This window comes from Gymnoscopelus braueri (assembly GCF_963280865.1).
Source record: "Gymnoscopelus braueri genome assembly, chromosome: 8".
NCBI classification, from domain to species: domain Eukaryota; kingdom Metazoa; phylum Chordata; class Actinopteri; order Myctophiformes; family Myctophidae; genus Gymnoscopelus; species Gymnoscopelus braueri.
The window spans coordinates 36,694,813-36,714,911 of record NC_137609.1 but is presented as its reverse complement, the minus strand read 5'-3'; the positions used below and the strand labels follow the sequence as shown (position 1 = coordinate 36,714,911).

Genomic DNA, 20,099 nt, shown 5'->3' with positions numbered 1-20,099 from the left:
CTCTCTCATTCATGCAGCAGTACAGACTACAGAGCCACAGTGGTTATCTCCGCCACACAGCCGCTGGTCCAGCCAGCACCACGCCACATTATCTCCTCCTCCCACTCACCCCCACCATCATCACATCCTGATCTCTCTCTCTCTCTCTCTCTCTCTCTCTCTCCTCGTACCCGTTTGTTCTCCCTCCTTTAATTCCCTTTCTATTGCTCCTCATTTTGAATCACCATAACACATGCATGTGTGTGCCTCCAAATACACTCACACACACACATGCACGCTACTAATACACAAATGCAAACGCATACACGGCCCTGGCAGGGAGAAGAAGGGTAGAGTTGTTTGCAGCCATGGAACAGACGACAGTCACAGAGCAGTAAGTGTCATTTTTGTCCCTATCAGTGCACACATGGGTCACGGCTGCACAATTATCATAACTATTATTATACATCAGGGTGCTTCCTCCTGTGTTATTGTGTCCATAGCTAGCCCTTCACGGCCAATCATGATCCTTCTAGTGTCACGGTCAGCCACGTGACACTATACATTATGAGATCTTTGAAAGTGTTGTGCTGTATCACTTATTTACAGAGGGTTCCCAATGTGCATTTACTCACAGTACCATCGATGGAGTTTCTATGTTATCCGAGGACAGGAATGCAGGTTACTGTAACAAAATGGAATGAGTAGAATGAATTGAAGTACATTCACCGAGAATGAATGTAAGAGGTTCTATATACAGTAAGGTAAAAATGTTGCTTTAACAGTAACGTTAAGGGGATTGTTAAATAAAAAAAACATTATTTCAACATCAAGCACATTTTCCTTTCTACCTGTAGCTCTCTCGGTGGGTTTCCATTTGTATCAAATGTGCCATGCAAATAAAAGATGACGTTGAGTTGACACATGCAAGTTGAGAGGACCACATCCCCTCCGGTCAATGGCTTGGGGAAATGGAGATATTGGCTCAAGTGTGGCCCTCAAGGAAAGGTTAATCTTAGAATCTGCCTTTCAGGAGGGGTCATCCTCTGGGGAGCATGAAGGTGCACACCAAATTCCAGTATTAGAAGTAGTTTAGAGTGTTGGATGGACAGATGGACCGACCAACCTGGTCATCCTTAGATAGCAAAATAGGCAATTTTCCTCCAATAAAGGTAAAAAGATTATTTTTCATATGGACTAAAATACATAGAAAGATTAGAAAATGCTAAACAATTGGGCCTTTCTATGGGTGCAAACACAGGAGACGGGTGTACAAGTGCTGTTAACTGTCTGATAAGGACTACCTGGGTAAGGACCTGTAGTTGTCCTCTATAGACAGTCACCAGATCTGCACAGCTTAGGATGAGGCCAAATAATGTATACATCTAGTGCACTTCCCAACACCATAGCAATGCTAGTGCCAGTAGCCCCCTGACCTGTGGTGTAAAGTAACTAAGTCTATTAAGGTATTTTTACTTTCTTCAGTATTTCCAATTGTCAGTACTCCACTACATCTCAGAGACAAATATTATACTTTTACTCCACTACAATTATTTGAAAACTTTAGTTACTACTTACTTTGTAGATTTTGATTATTATTACATAACGCACATTAACCACTTCAGCCCTATATACATTTCGGCCATTTGAAAATAGCAGATTTCAAAAGATTTTCATACATTTTGAGCACAATGAGTACTTTTACGTTTCTACGTTTCTACGTCTTCAAGTATATTTTGATGCCAATACTTTTGTTCTTTTGCTCAAGTAGATTTGGAATTCCGGACTTTTACTTGTAAAACAGTACTTTTTCCACCACTGCCCCTGACAGATACAAAACAAATTGCTGATACAGGCAAATAAGGAGAGCGTATAACCAAACTCTTTATTTGCTCGGGAAAAAAAAAAGCTTTTTCAGAATGATTGAATCCAAAATGAGGTGCTTAAAGCCTACCTGCTAGCACCCTAACCTTTAGACCAGGGGTCGGCAGCTAAGTTGGCCTCGGGACTTTTTTTTAAAGCCATTAGATTGCAGGCCAGCCGCCAGACCATAATCAATAGCTAATTTAAGAAGTGGAACTTGCGACTACCTTTATGAATTATGCATATGATGGAGGGAACGGGACCCAAGAAATAAAAGGGGACATAAGCCCATGAATTGCTCATTTGAGTTATAAAAATGAGCTGGGTTTTATTTCCCCTTCCCACCTTGTGAATAATAAATGTGTATAGCGGAGCCCAACTTATTCAAATATTTATTTGGCGTACTATTATTATAGTTTTTTCTTGGCAGACCCCCAAAACGTAGGTAGCAGCATTATTTTTTGGATTGTATCGGTGCTGTTGGTACTGTACGCCATTACATTGTGTGTTTCCAAGTGGCGTAAGATAGTTACGATAGGCCCCAGTGCACGTTATTATGACAGGCCCTAATCGTGCACGCTATAATTATGAAGCACGCGCACCATTATGCTAATGGTGCTAATGGTTGTTTTACCAATATTGTGTGGGATAACTCAAATGAGTTATTTAGGCTTATTTTGTATTTGAAAAGTACAGCGGTCAAAGCGAAAGCTTTCAGAACCATGAATAGTGCTCTGGGACACGCAGTATCGTAAACAGACAGCCAACTAGTCAACTGTGGAAGAATGTTGTTTTGAATCTATATTGTAATAAAAGTTAACAATATTAACTATATTATATGTTCCTCGGAAAACAGACAGTCGTTTTGATTGATTGATTGAACGCTTTATTAGTCGTAAATGTAAAAGACATTAAGGCAAAAAAGTACTGGGGAAAATATAAGCAGTGTCCCAGCCATTCTTCTCTCTGACACACTTATATGTGTTCTTGTCATTTTTTGTCTCCCCTCTAATTCCAGACCAAAACAGACTCATGCTCTGACACCGACATTTGTGGAACAGGAAGCGGACGGTTCCACCACGGGTGTTGGTGATGACCGTGCAACGAAGGGCTCGCCGGACCCCTTCCTCACACAGCCTGGCCTGGGAATCACTACGACAACCATCACCACCATTACACAGACGGGAGGGGACTGGAGTTCTGGCCTGTTTGATATCTGCAGAGACAAGACTACCTGTAACACACACACACACACACACACACACACACACACACACACACACACACACACACACACACACACACACACACACACACACACACACACACACACACACACACACACACTAATAGAGTAAGGCATTGGAACTGATTTGAACTTGCGTTTGTTGTCAGTGGCTGACTGACAGTAGCAGACTGTGGTGGTAAAGGGCAGTTCCCAGGTGCGAATGTGTGCAATGAGCAGGAGAATACTGTCAAATGATATAATATTACCCAGGCAGTTGTTATCCAACTGAAGGTTAAATGATAGTTTGTTTATCACACATCCATAGCCTTATTCATTCACAAATACAATGAGAATAGAATAGGCCTACATAACCTCACTCAGGTCGCTGACTGCTATATAATTCATCCGTTGTGTCATCCTTGACCGCTTTCAATGTTCGCGGTATTCCCAACCACTAGACTAGAATGCCGAACCGCTGTTCTCACTCTGAACTCGCACGTGTCTGGTAAAAACATAAAAAAGGCTATCAGAAAAAAAAACATTAAAAAAGCTATCAGAAGTGGACTAAGTTGAGCGAGCCGTTAGCTGAGCGAGTGGCCGTGCTGATTGCCAAATACCAAGCGGTTGCAATGTCTGCTTCTGAAGACTCTGAGCTGTTCCAGTTGCATATCGATCGGCTTGGAATTGTAAATCATCCGTCCTCATCAACATGCAACGAGACAGGAGAGCCCTGTCGCGTCAATGTCCGACGCAGGGGAGTCCCGTTGTGTCAAACGGTTGCGCAACCAAGTGATTCAGGCTATAGGCACCTTTATAACTCTATGATAGGCACATAGCCGGACTTGCATTATCCCAACTCAGGGAAGATATGGCAGCTGACCAATCAGCTCACATCTCCATCTTAGTCCTTTTATCTGGCTTTGTTGAATATGGTTATTCAAGGCACATTTCGTAGAACTGACCAGAGATCTGCTTTGGCTTATGTTCATTTCAAATTATTGATTTTGTTTGTAAGTAGCCGAGGATAATGTACAGTGAGGGGGTCATTATTGGAAATTAAATCACATCATCGTGTCTGGGTTTAGTTTACAGTAATGACCGCCTCAGTGCTGAACAATGTAAGGGATAATATACACTGACAGTGTATATTATCCCTTACATTGTTCAGTCACCTTAGTGGTTCAATCAGGAAAGAAGACACCACCATTAGTGTTAAGACAGTTATCCTCAGCACTTGTTTAACCAGTATGGTTTACTGTTTGGGTTTGGAGTAGCTTACTGTGCATTTATAGGATATAATCTCTCAAAGCCCTGCTCAAGGCTTAGAGAGAGCTTTTTCATAGACCTGAACAATTACAAAAACAAAACAAAAGAACAAACAATAACAACTGCATTCATCTGGAAAATAACCATGCTTGTTTTGCTCACACTATTACAGTACTTGCACTAATACATATACGCATAGATAAGTGTATTTGATGTATGTGTTTATACTTTACCTCCCCTCCTTTCTGTACATTCCCCATGGCTGCTACAGTAAGAGCTTTTAAAGAGGGTTAGAGTGTGTCTGTATATTCTAACCATATTTTGATCTTATCTACCGAATGTAATATGTTTATACTGCATTGGTGATGTTGTACAGTCTAGTGGAGCATGCCACACTGCTTGTGCCTGTATTAGTGACTGAGTGACAAATAAACCCCCCTGGATTCTTGATTCTAATCTGGAAAATTGCCAGACACTGAACTGGTGAAACAGGTTAAAGCAATTACGCAGTAGAAATGTGAGCGCTAATTTATCCACTTTTACAATTATATAATAATAAATAAATAAAACCCTCAGGATTTTACTTAAAATCATTTAAGATGCACAATCAAATATAGGATTTTGGAGTTGTTCAAGACCTGTGGAGAATAGATTTCACTGGCTGTCAGAAACATAAAGCTGTGCTGTATCTGTTTGTTCTTGTAGGTATTTTGGGGGCATTGGTGCCATGCTGTCTGGACCTGCGTTTAGCCCACCAGTTTGGAGAGTGTCTGTGCCTGCCTCTGCTACCTGGATCCACCTTCGCCATGCGGGTGGGCATCAGGGAGAGATACAAAATACGGGTGAGTGTGTGCAAATCTGTGTGTAAATGGAATTCCTCCCACAGGACCAAATATCCAAACACAGAGAAAAGGTTTAGAAGAAAAAAAAAGACAGAAAATATATTTGTTTTAAAATATATTAACACACTGGGCACATGTATTATCCCACAATAATAATAAGAAAAAAATGTTCTAGCTTCATATTTTTGGTGGCATTTTTCGTATATTTTGAAGACAAATCACATCAGTTTTTGGCTAAGGGTTAAGGAGTGAATGCAGGCAATGGATGATCTTCACAAACACTGAAGTGTTTGCCGGGCCTCCCATTAACCAATTTTAATATAGGATAGTGGTTATTCATACAGTTGTATGTCAATACTCCTTGGTTATTGTAGGACACTCTTTTCTTTTTGACCGCCCATTCTTGCCCACAGCAATTCTAAAAAACGCTTGCTCCCGTTAGATTTGCGTTGGGGTCCCATGGGACCTGCGGGATCCCGATCCCAATGCAGGGCTCTAAGATGAATACATTTATTCCTGAATGTAAAACACAGTAGCATCCAGTAAAAAACTTAAAACTCAATCACACTCTTTCAAGGTGACTGCAGTCTTTAAAACCACTTAAAAAACTCTATAGTACACTGTATGTGTATTAGTATATATTATTATTTAACCGGGGTCCCCCATGGGTCTATACTTGATCCCCTCCTTTTTTCCCTCCTCTACATCAACTCTGTTTTCACCGAATGTTTGCCAATTAGCTGCTGAAAGACGAAGGCGAGAAAAAAGAATTCTGCTCCTCCGACAACAATAGATACATTGCCTGCCCCTTTCGCACCTTTTACCAAGCTCCAAAAGCTGCCGAGTCGTGCATATCAATGGTCAATGTGTGACCTGTTAAGCGCTGTAGTCTGTAGGAGGCATAGGCTACTGTCAGATGTCCTGAAGCAGTCCAAAACAGAATGGATAGATGGTGAGTCAGTAGGATACAACAGCAGTGACAACACAGAAATGAGTGAGGGGAGGAATATGGCATAATGACTAAATTGGGCATGAAAGTGTGTGCGTGCGTGTGTCTCACAGCTCTTTATAGCCAGGACTAACCAAGGCTGGGGAGCATCCTGCTGAGATCAATACCTCAGAGCCTACAGCTCCTGTCAGGGAGTGCTGTGTGTGTGTGTGTGTGTGTGTGTGTGTGTGTGTGTGTGTGTGTGTGTGTGTGTGTGTGTGTGTGTGTGTGTGTGTGTGTGTGTGTGTGTGTGTGTGTGTGTGTGTGTGTGTGTGTGTGTGTGTGTGTGTGTGTGTGTGTCAGTTAATCTCGGGCACTGCTGGACCGATTGGCATTAAACTTTGCCTTCACACTCCCAGTGTGATCTCAGAGGCGTGCACTTTTCTATTCCTTAGCTGTATTTGACCGTGTGTGGTGAGTTTGGTTTAGACTAGAGGGTTTTTGTTTCCTTTTACGTCTGATTATTTTAGCACTTTTTCATGTGTGTCTATTGTCTGCATTTGTAAAATGTTTATGTAACTAAATGTAACTGCGGGTACAAATAATGTGATCTGAACCTGTATTTTATAGTGCCCAGCCGATGCCAGGTTTTTGGATCCGATGCCAATCCAGATTTTGGAAGCTTTATTGGCTTTAACCAAGCCATTGTTAGAGGCTTTGTGGCCAACTAGTAATAATAAACGTTATTTGTATAGCACCTTTCATGACATGAAATGCAGCTCAAAGTGCTTTACAGAGCAAGAATACAATTACAGAAAAAGCACATATAATTTAACAATAAAGCAAAAAAAGAAAAGCAAAAGCAGAGATTTAAAAATCAGCTAAAAGCAAGAGTGAAGAAATAGGTCTTGAGCTGTGCTTTAAAGCTATCCACAGAGGCTGTCTGTCTTAGGTGTAATGGTGTCTCACAATACCATGATGACGGACTGAAATGTGGGCATTCTCTGGAGCCCTAAGCTCAGACAAACAGGCCCGTTTCCAGACAGTCCCTGATTCCATGACTCCTTAGAATGACCTGTGATGAAAAATAATAAATAAAGACAATTATTCTGCCATCGTATTATACTAAGGGACCTTTAAAGCCTAAAGTTGCTCCAGCAGTTCAGTTCAGTTATGAGGAAATGAAAATGAAAGATATTGTGTGTGTGTGTGCGTGCGCGTGCGGATAAGGGCGTGTGTGCTCACTTGCTGTGACAAGCGACAAAGTCAAGCTGACACAGAACCATGTAGATTATCAATACAAAGGCTGGAAGAGTGTGTTGTTACTGTTGTTTTATGGTTGTTTAACTAATTAATTGAATACATTTTTGGTGCATGTTGCCCGCACCGCATCGGCCTGGCCCGGTCAAATTTGTAATCCAGCCTACGCGGGTGGTCTATAGGGGCTGATGGAGCACTTCCGATGCTTGGCACAGATGTTAACACACAGATGAGTGCATGCGTGCGTGCGTGCGTGCGTACGTGCGTGCGTGCGTGCGTACGTGCGTGCGTGTGTGTGCAGTGATGGAAGAAGTACTCACATGTTTTACTTAAGTAAAAGTATCAATATGTGCAGAATGTCCCATTTCACAAGTTCAAAATGTATAAAAAAATCTTCTACAAGCTCACAATGCGTCACATTGTGAGCTTGTAGATCTGTAATTTTCAAATGGCCGAAATATATATACAGCTGAAGTGGTTATGTGTGTTTTGTAATAATAATCAAAATCTACAAAGTAACTAGTAACTAACGTTTTCAAATAATTGTAGTGGAGTAAAAACTACAATATTTGCCTCTGAGATGTAGTGGGGTATCAGTCAAAGTATTGAACAGAGGCGTTGCTAGGTCTCTACTAGGTTGGGGGCTTAGCCCCCCAGGCAACAGACACAGCGCGCGTGCATGTGTCCCCCCCGCGTGTCCCCCAGCGCACGTGCATGTGTCCCCCCCGCGTGTCCCCCAGCTTTAGCTTAGTTTTTTAATATATATATATTTTTTATTGGTGGCTTTAGATAAAACATTGGTGGCTATAGCCACCGAAGCCCCCGCGTAACGACGCCACTGGTAGTGAAAATTGGAAATACTCCAGTAAAGTAAAGGTACCTCAAAATTGTACTTAAGTACAGTACTTGAGTAAATGCACATAGTAACTTTCCACCACTGTGTGTGTGCGTGCGTGCGTGCACGTTCACAGGGCAGTGTGTGTGAGGACTGGACCACGGTGTGCTGCTGCTATCCCCTGGCCGTCTGTCAGATGATCAGAGAGATGAAGAGGAGGATGAAGACTCAGACGTACCAGGTGTCCACCGCCCTGGAATCCGGCCCACGGAGGCCCAGTTAAACCAAAGGCTTTGCAACTCAGCAGGAGACTGCACTCCTTTACGCAGCGTGAACTCTCAAACCGTGACTCTCAACCTTTTTTTACATTTATTTCAAGGACCCCAAGTTTGATGTGCACTAGACTAGGCCACTGACCCCTATTTGATACAATTTCTGTTTTCATTCATTTCTGCGATGCCAATCTACACTGTAAAATCCTCCGTGTTTATCTAACTCAGAGTGTACAAGCGGAACCATTATGGGTCCATTTGTTACCGTTTGTACACCATCAGAGTTGCAGACCCGCACCGGTCCATGTCGACCCCTGGTGATCGCCGAACGCGATGTTGAGGAACAGTGAATTACACGATATCGTGTGTGTGTGTGTGTGTGTGTGTGTGTGTGTGTGTGTGTGTGTGTGTGTGTGTGTGTGTGTGTGTGTGTGTGTGTGTGTGTGTGTGTGTGTGTGTGTGGGGTGTGTGTGTGTGTGTGTGTCCATTTTCCTATTATCATTTCATAATAAATATACTGTACAAAGTATCTGGATTTAGTGAATAATTAACAACTTAGCATCCCTTTAGCAACCGTAGCATCCCTATTCTGGGGCAGACATTAGGCGAAGAATTGCTACAAGCTCACAGTTCGTTGCTTGTAGATCAGCTATTTCCCGGCAAAAACATTTTGTTTAGAGCCCTTGGGAATGCGATCAACTAAGTATAGGGCACTTGGGTATCCTGTCAACTAAGTATAGGGTTTAATGTTTAATAATGATACCAGGTAATAATGATTACCTGGTATCCTATAGTTTCAATGTATAGACTATTATTTTCTACTCTGGATAAGAGCTTCTGCTAAATGCCCAATTGTAAGTGGTTAAGCACAAAGAAACAGAACTATGGGATTTTACTCTACGTCTGGAAATGCAGTTTCATCAAACACTGTTATAGAAAACAAGATGGTGTGTGAATCTTTGAGAATATCTCATGACCCTCTGGTCGAGGAGTGCTTCTCATGTTTCTTGATGAGGGTGTTGAAGTTGATTTGCGTTTCTCTGACCATGGCATGGACCAGATGGTCCAAGTTGCTTAAAGTTACTGTGATACCAAATCAAAGCTTTCCAGAGCACATTTTGCAATACGGAACAATTGGCAGAAATTGGTACGACTGTGCCAGGGGCATATTTCTCCCAATTTTGCAAGGTAGAAAGTATGTCATTTGAATGAAAGGACCTGAGCTTTTGAAGTGTCGGTCTCAAACACAGCGTATGAGCTATTTAAAGTGTCTGCTTTTCCTCATGAAAGCATAAAACCTTACTGCTTTCTCTTACTGAAACCACATCTGTCATTAAGCAGAGCTTTAGCCTTTAGAATTAAGACTTTGACACATTGACATTGCAAAGGTACTCGCGCATCTCACTGTTTCCGTACAGGTCTGAGTGCGTGTCAGTGCGTGCTTAAGACGGTTTGTAAATCTAATTTAATGTATTCAACATAAAGAAACAACAACTTGTAGATCGGTTATTTTCACAATTTCTGCGACACACCGTTTTAACACAAAATATAAAACAGCTAAAGTGGTTAAAGGTAGGGTAAGTGATCTTTTTGTTATTAAAATAAGTATATCCCTATATTCTGCTAGTCCTCATTGATATACTGTACAGTGTTTGTTCAGTAACAGGAGTCTCCTTGTCTCTCCAGCACTTTAGTAAAACAGACATTGCATTTTCAGGTCAGGATACCATTTTTGTCCAATCAGGATAGAGAACTCAGACAGGATACAGATTAAAAGTGGAAATGGAAGTGATGATACAAAGAAATGAGCAGACAAATTTGGAACTGGAACACTATAAAAATGTAAGCTGATGAATGGGTACTCTCTCCTGATTGGTTGACAATTTGCAACCCCCCTAGAAATGTATTTTCTGTTTATTGAAGCAGTGGAGAGACGGGGACAGGACATTTACTGAACATAGTCATACACTATGTTTATAGCAATGAGTACTATCAGAATCTAGTGCTTTAACCTTTTAACAAAAAACATTTCAAAACATTTCACTTACCCTACCTTGAATCAGACTAATCAATTTAATAGATTATAAAAAAGTCGAGTTGATTCGTTTATATAAATGTGTACTTAAGTACAGTACTTGAGTACATGTACTTAGTTACTTTCCACCACTGCACGCACACCATCTACTCATTCAGAGCTTCAGCACCGCAACCTGTCTCAAGTCTCAGTCTATAAGCCACAACGTCTCGTAGATTACAACACACCCCCTCGCCACCCTTCAAAGTGCACTGTGATGATATTAAAGTGCATTTGCATATTTCTATTATTCCTTTTCTCGCCGAGTTCCCCATCTGACCCTCAGGCGTTCAATACATTTTATAATTCATCCAACACAACTGTGTGGAGTGGCTCCCTCAACCTGAAATGTCACGTAGCGAGGGTGGGTGCACCCATCACTGGCTGGATAAGAAAACGTTATTTACGCACAAAGCAGATAGATCCCCCAGAGGCCAAATATGTGATTACTTAACTTGCGAGGATTGGGATTCAGTTGCCTGAACCGTGATTGTATTGATATCACACACACACACACACACACACACACACACACACACACACACACACACACACACACACACACACACACACACACACACACACACACACACACACACACACACACACACATATACACACATTGTGTGTGTGTATTTTTCAACCATATTGTGTGTTAACTAAATGTATATTATGTTAACATTTTCTTTTTAGCAGCTGTTATCCATGGAGAGCCACACTCCTCCCTTTGTTCTCTCAGTTTAGGGTTAGGCTTCCGGTTAGAGTTGGGTTTAGTGTTAGTTTTGAACAGACTGATGGCTTTTCTTTCTATGTGGTTTAATTTCATAATAATAATAACTTGAATTTATAGCATCTTTCAAAAACCCAAGCACTCTTTATATCAACAAAAATAAACAAACTATTTGCCAAAAGCCTGAGTGAACAAGTGTCTCTTCAGTGCAGACTTGAAAGAGTTCCAGAGGGTTGGGGCTGCCACACGGAAAGCTCTTATCGCAGAGGGTCCGCTTATTGGTGTGAGGGATGGAGATGAGTCCCAAGTCAGAAGACCTCAGGTTCCACACTGGGATGTAATTCTGGAGGAGGTCTGACCGGTACTGTGGGGCTAGGGCATGGAGAGCTTTGTAGGTGAGGAGGAGCAGTTTGTAGGTGATGCAGAACTTAACCGGAAGCCAGTGTAGGTGTTCGAGGGTGGGGGTAATTTGTGTATTCCTTTTAAAAATCAAGGTTTACAAAACCCTTTCCAATCAACAAAAGTGAAATAAACATTACATGACCCACAAATGTAGGAAATCACAAAATGATATACAGTATAGCCAGGCCCCGCTTCCTGCATGGGATTTAGGGACTGCAGCCCAGGGAACCAAGCTCTGGGGGGCACCAAAACGCCTGACCAAAATTGAAAAAAGACTGGACTACTGCAAGTAGCAGCGCCGACATAATGTCCTGGGGCTGCTGAAGTTTGGGAAAAATGTTCCCAATCACGTCGGCAGCACCCCTCACCCTGCTCGATAAGCGAACATATTCCGCTGAGATTGGCCAATCGGAGTATGATTCGTCTCAATGCCATTTAGCATGACCCTCTACTATTCTACAAAGTTTAATAAAAAGTGACTGGGAAGTTATGCAGTTAACAGCGGAAGAATAAAACTAACTGATACACCATAGGGTGCCTATGCACCTGCAGGCTTGGCCCCCTAATAAATGAATAGAATTACAATATTGTAGCATTCCTGTGTTTCTGGACCAATAACATGTCACCATGTGTCTATCTACTAGAAGTTGGCTAAACTCTTATGTCCTGGGTGTGGGGTGGCCCAGCGTGTGGATCCTACATAATAAATGGTAGCCATTGCCCTTACATAAATCCTCATTAGGACCAGGGCCAGATCTACCATATGGGCACTTTGGGCATGTGCCCAGGGGTCTCTTGATCGTGGTAGAACCATCCAATTGGAATTAAATAAATGTTTTCCGAAAAAGAAATAATAGTCACGTGATTGATTATCTTATTGTTTAAGAAGGCTGGGGAAGTGGTGACTGATTGTGAGCGAGTGACAATGCGCTAGATTGGCTCTTGTTCAGTGTGGGTGGGGAGAGAGCAGTAAAATCAGAGCGGTAAAATCAACAAGCAGGAAGACTTGTGTTCTGAATCCGATTTGTGAGTGAGGAAGGAAAAGTACTTCAGCGATTGTCTGTCTCTGTCTGTCTGGCTGACTGTTTGATGAAGATGATCAGGGCTGCTCATTTCAGGGCACTACACTGAAGCTTGGTAAAATGCCAAAGAATGACAGTGTAAGAGAAAGAGAGACAGAAGGAAAGCTCAGAGAAACACAGTGTAGGGGAGACAAACCGTAGGAAAGCTGAGATGGAGACTGTGCAGTTGAGACAGACATTAAGGAAGCTAAGAGGGAGACAGACAGAAGAAAATGTGAGATGGAGACAAATGGGAAAGCCCTTGGTTCAGCATGAGGACATTCATACCATGAGGATGAATGACACTGCTTGACAAGCCATATAAGAAGACATAAAAGAGCCCCTGTGACCTCTTATACCTATGCAAATGTTTTAATGTATTCTCTCACCCACACATGAATTTCACTCCCCACATGTGTGGCCTTGAATCATGTCAGTTTTTGGGGGGAGAATTATACATGCGTACCTTCTTGAGCAAACCATAGGGGGGCAGTGTTACCCCAGATCTCTTGCCCTGCTGCTTGTGCATAATGTAGCCTACTCATTAGAGTTAAATAACATTTTAATCTCTTTAGAATAGATTTTTAAGATTTTACCGATTGTTTTTAAGGCACTTCCATTGCCTGGTTCCTAATTATGTTTTAGAGTCATTAAACCCCTGCTGGTTGTTTCCTGAGTGGAGACTGAAGACAAATGCTGTCAGGACTCTTCCACTCTGGAACAGTGTTGGGCATATTATTCAGGAAGAGTAATATGTTACTAGTTACTATTACTACCTTTAAAGCTTATATAGTTATATTAGGCCTACATATTATATTACTTTTTCACATGGCGCATGCTCTAAGATCGAACAGATAGAACAGATCTACAAGCTAACAATAATAAACTTTATTTGTATAGCACCTTTCATGACATGAAATGCAGCTCAAAGTGCTTTACAGAGCAAGAATACAATTACGCATTGCAACATGTTGATAGTTGGTAGTTGTAGATCTGTTCTTGTTGTGCATGTGACAACCTCTTACTATGGCGCTTCACACACACAGCCAGACGGACGGATGGCTCATAGACAAACAATACAGAAAGGAGAGAGCTCTTACCTCGGTCAAAAACAAATCGCGTTCAATGTAACGCAGTAATGCACCATACTTGGATCAGTAATATGTAATAATATTGCTGTTTTGGCAATTGTAATAAGTTGCACTAACTTGTTACTGGGGAATAATATTACAGTAATATATTACTATGTAATATATTACTGCCCAACACTGCTCTGGATCACGTTAAGTGCTTTATAGATAGTATTATTATCATTATATTATTAACCACTTAAACCCCAACTACCCCAACTATTACTATAATATAGTAAAAGTAATATTATTACTTTTCTGGGGGGAACATTCGCCAGAAATAGCCGATCTATTTTCTCAGCGTGTCACAGCGCGACATGCTGTGAGCTTGTAGATCTACTATTTCTGGCAAAGAGATTCGGTGTAGAAGTCAACAGCGCACCAAGTACAGTTGCCACTCAGGTCTGTTTCACTAAGAATAGAGGGTTTAAAGGGGAATACCACTCATTTTCAACATTGAACGATGTCATAATATACCTTAGAGCTGTTGTGTGGAAATAAGAAAAAAAGTCCCCCCCCCCCTCTATGTGATCAGTGACATACGGACTGTTTCAGCTGGAAGTGAATGAGGCAGCCTAGAGGGCGGGCCAAAGAGTACACCTTCCGTATGTCACTGATCACATGACCCCAACAATCAATTCTCCAGTTCTAGGCGACATAGAATATGCTCTAAGGTATATTATGACATGGTTCAATGTTGAAAATGAGTGGTATTCCCCTTTAGGTGGTTAAGTGTTGTTCATAGGATTGGAATCTGACAGTATGCACTAACAACAGGGGTTGGGATTTGGTCAAGGCATGCTCAGTCATCATCTGGGCACATGGAGCCCTGCTGCCACTGTTTGTTTGAGCAGGACTCAGCGTACATCAGGAGTACAGGCTGTTGTCAACGGCGGAGACAACAGGGAGATCATTGTTTGCATGCGTGAGCATATTTCAGTGTTTGCTTGAGTGCTCAAGTAGCTTTATCACAATGTAGAAATACAAATACTCTGTCACAACTTATAGGCCTGTTTTACTTGAGTAAAAGTACAAACGTATTGTTATCACGATTACAGTACAAAACGTGTAGGTCGGCTATTTTTGAATGGCCATAATCAAACATAAAATGGGATTTATGCGTTTGATGTATGTTTTGTAATAATAATCTAAGCCTTGTGAGCTTGTATATCGGCTATTTTCAAATAGCCTATGAATAAAATAGGGCTAAAGTGGTTAATGTATGTTTTATAATGTAATAATTTATATCTGCAAAGTAACTAGTAACTAAAGTTTTCAATTGCAGTGGAGTAAAAGTACAATATTTGCCTCTGAGATCTAGTAGAATAGAAGTAAAAGTATAGACAATTGGAAATACTCCAGAAAAGTAAAAATCTAAATTACAGTACTACTCAAGTACAGTACTTGAGTAAATGTGCTTAGTTACTTTACACCACTGCATGTATAGTAGCCATGTATAGAACAGACTCACTTGTGGGGGCGTGTGCTGTATACATTTTACCCACAAGGCCGCTCTGCATGGTACGGAGCAGGTGAGGATAATAACTCTTCAAGTAGGCGGAGCGCCCGTGCCTTGACATTCCTGGCTGGAACCTGATGTTCTCAAATATTCGTTTTTTCCTGGCATTTCACTTGAAATCTCTCCCTTTTGGGTAAATATCCTTTATAGGCGGAAAAACCTCCAAAATGTTTGTCAAATGACATCTTGAAAATAGCTGTTGTACAAGCTTGTCGATCAGCTTTTTTTGCCGTGCGACACCATCAGACAACAACGTATAAACCACGCTTAAGTGATTAATCATCCGTCTACCCTTCTTCTTCTTCTTCCGGCTAATTCCCCTACCCTCTGGAACTAGTTAAGTATAACAGATGTAGGTTTAGATCTGGAGCATCATTTCGACTGTCTTGTATGCTTGATTGTTTGTTTGTTTTGTTTATTAGTTTTTCCCCCCCTTTTTTCTCCTTTGTCTTTTTCTCATTTATATTTTTAATATGTTTGAAATAAATGAAAAAATGAATTGAAAATGAACTCTCTGGCTCCCCATGGAGATTCGCCAGCCGCCAACACTGGACTCTTTTAAGCCTGCACTGAAGAGACACTTATTCACACAGGCGTTTGGCAGCTAGTTTATTTATTTGTTGATGTTAAGCATCCTTGGGTGTCTTGAAAGGAACTATATAAGTTAAAGTTATTATTATTATTGATTCCCATCAGTCTCCATATGTTTCTGTTCTCTGCATCTTCATTGCTCACTCCTGCTGCCACCTGCATGTCCTCTCTCTCACCTCATCCATAACCTCCATCCGTCCCTCTACCCAAGCTCCTCACACTTAGGTCTCACACATCACGTCTCTCCTGGAACCACCTCTGCTCTCCTCCGTCTATCCTCCCCATTTCACCTCCTCCCTGGCCTTTCCTCTGCACGCCTCCCTCCTCCAGGGTTGTGTCGGCTCATCCCTCCATCCTCTGCCCACCCTCCTCCCCTCTTTTCCCCCTCTTTTCCCCGCCCCTTTCTCATCCCAGTTCACCTCCTCTCCTCCTCCTCTACTTTCGCTCCCCTCGCCTGTTTTGCCTGTTTCTCTCTCCGTTTACCTCTCATCCCTCCTTTCTTCGCTCTACTGTTCCGACCTCTGCTTCCCCCCTCCTTTTTCCGCGTCTCGCTCCCTTTGTTTTTCTCTCCTTCTCTTGCCACTCTCAAACACCATGACACCACTAAATTGTGTGTGTGTGTGTGTGTGTGTGTGTGTGTGTGTGTGTGTGTGTGTGTGTGTGTGTGTGTGTGTGTGTGTGTGTGTGTGTGTGTGTGTGTGTGTGTGTGTGTGTGTGTGTGTGGGTTGCAGTGGAGCAGCTAAGCTGGCACAGTTGTCCCCTTGGTGATAGTTCTATCCAGGACAACAAGTACCACCTGGGCTTTACACCACACAAACAAACAAACAAACACATTCTTTCCATCCCACACACACACACACACACACACACACACACACACACACACACACACACACACACACACACACACACACACACACACACACACACACACACTGTGAGGAGAGTTAGGCCATTCAACCAGAGCTCCTGGCACTATGTATGCAGTTTTGTGTGTGTGTGTGTGTGTGCGTGCGCGCGCGCATGTGCGTGCATGTGTGCATTGCGTGTGTGCATTGTGTGTGACAATGCGAACACAGGTAAACGGTGCATTTATATAATGCCTTTCTCCAAAGCACTTTACGATGTGCATTACATTCACCCATTCACAGGAGGTAGAGACCAGTGTTGTCATGTCTGCTGTTGGTCGTTGCGGGTTGCGGGTTTTTTTGTTGCTTGTTTCTAAAGTGCAGTTGCTTTTTGGGGTTTGCTTTTTAATGTTGTTTAACCCATGGTTCTCAAACATTTGTCAAGGGCCCCCAAATTGATATGTATTTGTCCAAGACTATTTTGGAAAATAGCAGATGCAATGCGTTATGAGCTTATAGATTGGCTATTTTCAAATAGCTGATGCATGTTGGTTTGAAGGTGCTTATGTGGCCTATTAAGTCGCTTCTTTTGGGCTTTGTAGTTCTCTGAAAGCTTTATTGTGTTTTAATCCGTTTGACAGATGTACAGGTTCATATGCATTTTGGTCAAAAAAAGATCAAATAAAAAATATACCTTCTCTCCCAAGCTCTCTCAAGATCTGCAAGCTCACATCGCAGCGTGACATGTTGTCAGAACACCAAAAAAGAGCATAAAAACATGACTAATAACAAAATACCTCCATAACTTCTGGAAGAAGTACAGAAATGCAACACAGCAGCAATATTTGTGAGCTGTTGTGACAGGAAAAGTAACAGGCAATAGAATACAACCACCGTCAAGACTGTCAACCATCTTTGTAATGCATTGCCTAGTACTCAAGATGTAACTACAGTATAAAGAAACCTTGAACCTTAACAGATTTGTGTGTGTGAGAGAAACCAGTTGAATGTGGGCGAGAATTGATTTGCTGAATTCTTCCGTTTGCTGATTTTTTTGTGGGCAAGCTTTAGTCTGCCACAGCTCCCGCCAAGGTTATTGGTTACAGCTGTATTTATTGCAGTTAACTGAAATACAAATAAAAAAATATCAATAACTGAAAATGTATTGTGTGTTTACAAAACTAAAACAAACTACAACATTTATTCCAGAATACATAACTGATTCCAGCTGGTATGCAACTCGAATGGCTCTGATTCGTCAGCAGCTCAGGTGCACTTGTAAAAATAAAAGATGTAATAGTTCATTAGCATCTAAATGTTATCAGAAACTACTTTTGTTGTTTCTACTATAGGAAAGAAATGCATATAGACAACTGACGGTAGTTCTCATCTTCTGGCTTCGTCTTTGCGCTAAGCTCCGCCCGTGACATTTACCTTAGCCAATGAAATTACCTGGGTGGTGTGGTTATCTGCATAATTATGTTGGGTGGGGTGGGGGGGGATATGCATTTCTCCCGGTACTCCCAATTGGTCAGTCCACCCCTGCTGTTACCTGTCTTGATTGATTGATTGAATATTTTATTAGGCGAAAAAAATGTAAACATCACAATTACATTTATAATACTTTGTCTAAAAGGTCCGTCCAAAAAAGTCCTTGCGGTCTTGTTTCCATTGGGGTCCTTGGTCTTGACTCTCCTGTTCATGTCATTCCCCTCCAACCAATCCTGCAGAATCGTGTTCACCTTTTGTGTGTGTGCGTGTGTTTGTGTGTACTACTTCCATTTTCACTGTTCCCTATCAGACGCTAAAAGTGTGTTACTGTGTGTTTTTGTATCTTGGCTTGTTTTTGTTTTGTTATCTGCGGTTATCTCTTTTTTGCCTTTACATTGGAGTCTGGAGTTTGCTTGCTCTTATGGATTTGTTTGTTTGTTGTCTGGACGGCTTCTGTGTTTGTACCCCTTGCCTGTATCACGGACCCATAAGTCTTTTTAAATCTTTTTGAATACTGGACGTGACCCTGCCGTCTGCTTCTGGGTCCACACGGGTCTTCTGGGTCACGTCTGTGGTTCTCAACCTGTGGGCCACGAGGGCATTGCTAGTGGGCCCCCAAATCATTGACAAAACACTAAGATTTTTAATGATAATATAACTAATATAATATAATTAATATATATATTTTTTAAATGTCATGGTATTTTTATTTCTTTCAAACCTTGATGAAAATGTGTTTCATTTGTGAGGCCAATAAATTGTTCCATTGTTCCACTCATCCAAGCCAGAACACAATCGATTGATCGATCATTGAAATATGCTCTGAAAAGGCACTCTGCCCACCCATCTGACCACTTAACACGGGAGCCGAAAGGTCGTGAATGCTTTCAAGATATTCAAGTGGGCCCATGGGCTCCAGAAAAGGTTGAAAACCAGATACCGAGCCTCCCTGAAAGAATGCCCAGACTCATTCTTACATGAACTGATTAAAAAACCAGGGGGTGTGCTTTTGAAACTCGACTTGGAGAGAGAGAGACGGAGACAGACAAAGACAGAAATTGATTCATTGTAGGTCGTATCTCAGTTGAAATCCAATGCTTACAAAGGGTGGATTAGAGTAGTGCTGTAAGTGGTTGTTCCTCATGTGGGATTGTGCTCTTTTTCAGTTACGGCGTGGGATTTATCCTAAAGCTTGTCACATGATGCAAGAAAAGGAAGCTTGTTTCCCCACCTCATTATCTGGCTTTCTCTCTGAACTCCGAGGCCAACTGTATATAGTCGACTGACACAATGGCTGAGAAGATTTCCCAATGCTACAATAATGGCTTTTGTAGATTTAGAATTGGAGTAGACGATTTCTCATTGTCCTTTGCTGACCCTTATAGAGGATGGATGGAGACCATCCTGTATATGGACCCTCTCTGTCCTTTTTTTGTTTGTTAAAAAGGTTAAAGTACTATATTGTGATCATTGCTACAGAGCCTTTGTTTGGTCACAGGGGTCTCTCCAGCTCTTTAGTAAACAGAATCATTTTCAGGTAGGTGACAAAATGTAAGCCAATCAGGAGAGAGCACTGAAAATGCATTTTCTGTTTAATAAAGAGCTGGAGAGACATATGGGAGACTCCTTTTACTGAACAAACACTCTATAGCAATGAGGACTATCAGAATATAGAGCTATTTAACACTTATTTTAACCAAAGTAATCACTTACCCTACCTTTAAGTATTCTACAGGGAACGTTTCAATTCAACTCAGCCCTATTGTCACATTACAGGTTT

The 20,099-nt window shown here is 41.7% G+C and overlaps 1 protein-coding gene across 1 annotated transcript; it reads left to right on the top strand.

Annotated features, from left to right (window-relative positions):
* Window positions 1-227: 227 nt before the first annotated feature.
* plac8l1 (PLAC8 like 1) lies at window positions 228-8,808 on the top strand. The gene is made up of 4 exons (XM_080434925.1): window positions 228-373; window positions 2,861-3,078; window positions 5,042-5,178; window positions 8,338-8,808. The coding sequence occupies exons 1-4, from the start codon at window positions 348-350 to the stop codon at window positions 8,482-8,484; spliced, it is 528 nt and encodes a 175-aa protein (XP_080291051.1). The 5' UTR covers window positions 228-347; the 3' UTR covers window positions 8,485-8,808.
* The last annotated feature ends 11,291 nt before the right edge of the window (window positions 8,809-20,099 follow it).

Coding starts and splice junctions, on each gene's coding strand:
- plac8l1 (XM_080434925.1), top strand. CDS start 348: ATGGAACAGACGACAGTCACAGAGCA. Junction 3,079..5,041: donor CTGCAGAGACAAGACTACCT/GTAACACACACA, acceptor TTGTTCTTGTAG/GTATTTTGGGGGCATTGGTG. Junction 5,179..8,337: donor GGGAGAGATACAAAATACGG/GTGAGTGTGTGC, acceptor GCACGTTCACAG/GGCAGTGTGTGTGAGGACTG.